Here is a 5,324-nt window from a genome sequence, read left to right on the forward strand (position 1 = left end):
ATAAATATAAATTATTTTTATCAATAATAAAGAAAAAATTATTGAAATCTTACGTTGGACTTGGCATGGTGTCTGGTTTATTATCTAGCCATCTGTCTGTATGAAGTTCGCCAAATAATAATGTCGTTTCGGTATCTAATTTCAGAACTTTGTCATTGGCATCTTCATCAAATGGTGATAAATGTGGAATATGTTGTCTAAAAAAAAATTTTTAACTCAAATTTTTCACTTTTAATAAAATAAATTAAAAATTAAAATAAATTCTTATATACTTATGCTGCTTTCGGAAACATCACCTGAATACCTCCATCGTTTTGTTGTTCATCCAATATTAAACAAGGACAATACACAAGGACACCTAGGTGATGTTTCCGAACGCAATCCTACCTCATAAAGACATATGCTTGTAGATAAATGTCTGACATTCCTTTCGGCCATTCTCGATTCCATTTAGTACATAAAAATTCTGCAAATTTCGTGATAATTATCATTAAATTGCTTTTACTACTATGTTGATTTATAAATGCGTCCACATCGACAGTTTCAATTTCTGTTCCAAAGTATTTTTGTGGTTGACTGTACAAATATAAAGTCGCAGATTAATAATTAATATTATTACAATAATATTATTACATTGATAAAAGTTTAATTATAAACAAACACCTTGTGTCAGGACTTGGCGATTTAGAACTTTCCGAGCATTTAAGAGTTTCCACATTTTTATTATTCTCTCGATTCGCAAATAATTGATACATATCCATAGTGTCCATGGAATCATCTAGATTTTTAGTAGCGTCATCTTTAGTCAATCTTACCGTGTCGGGTCTACAAAAAAAGATTAAGGAAATTATATTTTATACTTTTAAACTAATTACATATAAGTCATTATTTAATATACACACAATAGAGTACTAGGAAATAATCTTCTAAGTGTTTCCTCTAACTGAACATCGTCCCTCTCTGCTTCCCTTCTGTTTGGTCCTCTTACTCTCGCGGATCGCCTCATGCTACTGCAACTCCAGGCCCATTGTTGCAGAAAACATAATGCACTTCTGCGTCTTTTCTTCACCTTCTGTCCTTCTTCCTTCCCATCAGTTTTCTCGGAATGAGTTTTATCATCTGCCTTACACATTGCATCGTTTGCTTTCTCAGTGCCTTTCTCAGAAGCTTTATCACTTGATTTATCACTTTCCTTATCACTACATTTCTCATTAGGTACTCCATTATCTATGCAATAAATATCGTCTGTGACTTTGTCGCTCTCTAACTTGTCAATATTTGCATCTGCTTCAGAATGCATTTGTTCCTCCGATTCTATGTTTTTTATTTCAGTTTGTTCTTCACTTTGTAAACCATCTGTGTCAGACATTCTCAACGGATCTTCCTCTTCGACTATTTGCACATCGCTTGAGCAAGATTTTTTGTCGTCTTCGATTTCAATTTCCATTACTGTGTCTGTATTAAAAACTTGATTGTCGTCCGATATCTCGCAATCTTCCGTTTCAATTTTAATAGGTTTGGTATCGGTCTCTCCATTCGGAATCAAGTTATTTTGATCTACTTCCATTATACTTACACTACTTTCTACAATTTCTATTTCATTATTCGCTGTATTTTTATCATCAGGTTTTTGGATTGGTAATACAATTTTACTAACAAAATTCAAATTATTATCAGTAATATATCTATGCATATCTAATAGACTTTCTCCGAGAGCCAACCATGTGCAGTTCGTTAAGGGCGTTCTTAAAATCAATTCTGGTAAGGGTTTTGGTGTAAACTCTGCTTTGCAAACTTCCACCCACTTTCTAGAAACTTCCTTCGCCTCTGCTAATAATTTATCAGCCAATACATGATCATATTCAGTATACAAAGGTGGATCCATCTGCCAGTCGCTATTATACAGTTTATAACATTCTTCCATACATGGAATGTCTTTAAATATTTTGTCACGAAAAGCCAGACCCTTCACGTAATTAGGATCTCTTTCCAATGCCACCGAAATATATAACAGACAATTCATATAATCAGGAACGGCATATAAGGCAGTTATGAGATTGTCCAAACATGGCCAGTGATTAATATTGCATTTTAGGCCTTGCTTGAATGCCGAGCAAGCTAATTCCAAGTTGGAAATCTTCATAGCTAATATGCCGATCCTATGCCACAACGTTACATCGGAATCATCCAGGTTTGCAGCCTCCCAATAATTCTCCACAGCTTCCTCATAATTCTCACAAACCGCTTGAATGGCGCCAATGTTCTTGAAGCAGGAATATTTCAAGGACAACATTGGTCTGGACCTGCCATCTGGTATTTCAGGTTTTTCCACTCCATCCAACAGTTCAGTCTCTAGGAGATCCTTGAAGACAACCAATGCTTCCTCACGTTTGTTCTCTTTTAACAGCTCCAAGGCTTTGTTGTATTCCGTCAGTGCTATTTGTTCCTAGAAGAAATTATTTCATATTTTAACACGCATATTAATATAATATTTAGAATTCCTTCAAATTTCAATTTAAATATCTGATACTTTTATCATCGCTAACTTTATGATTCTCAGTATGTATTAAAGATTGAAAGATTGAAATTTGTTTTAATCAAAACAAAAGGAGCTAAAATTTCTTTGTCATTTTAGTTAAATTTTTAATCTTCAATCTTAGTTTTCAATGTGTTTCCAAGACACCTTTATGATATTTTATGTTGATTTTGGACATGATGCTATCTGAAGAACATTTCCAGAATACCTCTTGAATAAAATGTACTGGTGTGGTAGATAATTTAAGTGTATTTCACTAGAGAATGATTATCTGCTAAATACAAAGTAATAGTAACATCACATTTCTAATTCCCACTCAATAATGTAAATGTAATCTAACACATGTTGTACGTTACAGTTACGTTGTTCAGTAGGAAATTATAATATTGATATAATATTATTAGTATTACTTTGTGTTACACACACATATACACACACACACACACACAAAAGTTGTATCCCACCTGGTGTTGAATAGGGATCTCTGTGCGCTCTTCAAACGTTAGTTATCCAGGCTGAATAATCAATGCAAGGATGCATTGTAAATTAATGTTATCGATAATGATACGAAACAGCAGAGAAGCGTCGAAAAAATTCATATCTGTACGTCTCTTTTAGGTTATATGATAATGTAAATAGATGCGTTGCTCTACCTGCGCCTCCTTCGTGATCGTGGGTAAATCCTCCTCCTCGCTCTCCTCACTTGACTCCTCGTTGAGCGCTGAAATCTTGATCATTCTGCCGAGTTCGCTGCCGAGTAGTATCGGCTACATACAAAACGTCAACAAAACAACCGGTTTTTTAACACGCCGCCATGCCATCGGGTTGATCGAGCCAAGCGCCAAGCATTCGTGAAATGTCGTAGATGTAGACAGATGTAGATGAGATCGTCGAGTGATCAAGAGATAATTCAGATAGCGATCAAATGTACACAAAATCTGAATCGTTTGCTCGATCACACTTTTTTTTCTTGCCTTTTTCTTGTAGTCTTACTGCACGTGTATTCAGTCCTCCATGAAACGGAAAGAAATGTGGCTTAAACGAGAAAGATGAATTTAATTATATTTGATTCGCGTCGAGTGCAGACGAGTGCAGTACGAAACGAGCGCAATGAATTATCTGCAATTCCGATTTCGGAAGTCAGATATCTCGCGTGCGGCGAGAGGAACTGAGAGGAATGAACTTTTAACTTGCCTTATCTCGTTTGTCATCCCGCACATTACAAATAAAATGTTATGTCGCACGCAGCGATCAGATTGCACCAACCGTGCTCGATATGCTGTTAATCAATCACATCTTAGTTATTTCGCTTTTGTTTTCAGTACGGGCGCGTATTTGATGAAGTTGCTTCGCGGAGGGAGAATGGTAATAATTGAAAAGATCTTGCAAAAGAGGATGTTGTATATTGAGGTAAGCACGCATAATTATACTATTGTCAGTCTCGGCGAACAGTTTATGTATGCTAGAGGACTGCATCAGATATTGCAGGTTGCGTTTTATATTGGGTTGTCCGGAAAGTTCGTGCCGACTAAAATTTAAATTTTAGTATACATTTATTAAATTAAAATTTTCTGCATTTCAATTTTCCTTCAACATCGGCACGAACTTTCCGATAAATAAAATATGCTGACGGAAATTTATTAGGAGCACGGTGCCCGGCGCTAAGTGAGCGTAGCGATGCATATACAATGTGAGCATTTGACTTCAGTACTGTAAGATATCATGAAACAGTAGATGTCAAACTTATAAAAAAAAACATGTATAAAGAGCTTGAATTGCTAATATAGGAGTATACATATAGAGAAACAATTAGTCAATATAGCTAAAAGGTCCTTATAGGAATAGCTACTCCAACAGCACAGATGTCTGTATGTCCTTGGAATATCCTAAGGACATCCCCATATAAGAAGGGATCCCGTAAGAGTGTCTCTTCTATCTCAGATAAAATGTGTTATTAAGGTAATATTGTTGCTGTTAAAACTCAATTATTTATTTTCTACTATTTATAAAGTGCTGCAGTAAAACATATTTGTTTTGCTAAAGTAAAATGATGTTTAGCTAAATATATTTATTAAATTAATTTCTTTTTATAACAGAAATTAATAATATTTGCAGCAAGATTAGGAATATTAGCTAACATATATTATTCTTTGCTATTATTTAACCACTCCAGTTATCAAATTTGATACAAAAGTACTTTTTTATATTAGTTACTGCATTTAAAAATATATTGATACTAAGAAAAAAATGTTGTATTAACAGCATTTGTCAACAACAATCTATTCAAAAGTCTTGCTCATTCAATAATAATTTTAATGAAATTAATAACTTTTTTTTTTAAACAAGAGAATGATAGTATATTTGTTGCTTTAATAATAAAATAAAAATAAAATTTGTTGCTGTAAATTAACAAAATTATTTTCAATTAGATGCTATTAATTTAACATTATTTCTCTTCTTTGCAGTATTAAAAATCTATAATTCACATATATCTATATTATACATTTCAATGCTACATTTCAGTATATTTCTAAATACTGCCAATAATTACCAAATCTATATTGCAAGATGAAATGTGCTTATTTAATGAGACAAAAACAAGAGAAATTTTGTACACGTAATATAAGCAGTCCAATCTCCATTCATTCCTTTCTAAATCAATATATCAGAGAGATCTGGATAAAAAAATAAAAAAATTATAACAAAACATTATCAATTTATGTTGTGTTGTAATAAAAATATAAGAAAGCATACATAAAAAAGGCTTATTATCTTATATATATATATA

At 33.2% G+C, this 5,324-nt stretch overlaps 2 protein-coding genes across 3 annotated transcripts in view; one reads left to right on the forward strand and one right to left on the reverse strand.

Moving 5' to 3' along the window:
* LOC108688471 overlaps positions 1-3,283 on the reverse strand; it is a 14,992-nt gene extending 11,709 nt beyond the window's left edge. The window contains 5 exon segments of the mRNA XM_018194742.1: positions 1-197; positions 388-576; positions 664-825; positions 903-2,446; positions 3,190-3,283. The exon segment at positions 1-197 is cut by the window's left edge and continues 15 nt beyond it. Coding sequence (XP_018050231.1) covers positions 1-197; positions 388-576; positions 664-825; positions 903-2,446; positions 3,190-3,273 — 2,176 coding nt within the window. The 5' untranslated portion in view covers positions 3,274-3,283.
* Positions 3,284-3,287: 4 nt separating this feature from the next.
* Positions 3,288-5,324, forward strand: part of LOC108688470 — a 5,483-nt gene continuing 3,446 nt past the window's right edge. For both annotated transcript variants that reach the window (XM_018194740.1, XM_018194741.1), the window contains exon 1: positions 3,288-3,946. Coding sequence is in view for 1 of the 2 variants with exons in the window: in XM_018194741.1 (XP_018050230.1) it covers positions 3,647-3,946 (300 nt within the window). In the remaining variant the exon portion in view is untranslated. The remainder of the gene's footprint in view (positions 3,947-5,324) is intronic.

Source organism: Atta colombica, unplaced genomic scaffold (assembly GCF_001594045.1).
Source record: "Atta colombica isolate Treedump-2 unplaced genomic scaffold, Acol1.0 scaffold233, whole genome shotgun sequence".
Lineage (NCBI taxonomy): Eukaryota > Metazoa > Arthropoda > Insecta > Hymenoptera > Formicidae > Atta > Atta colombica.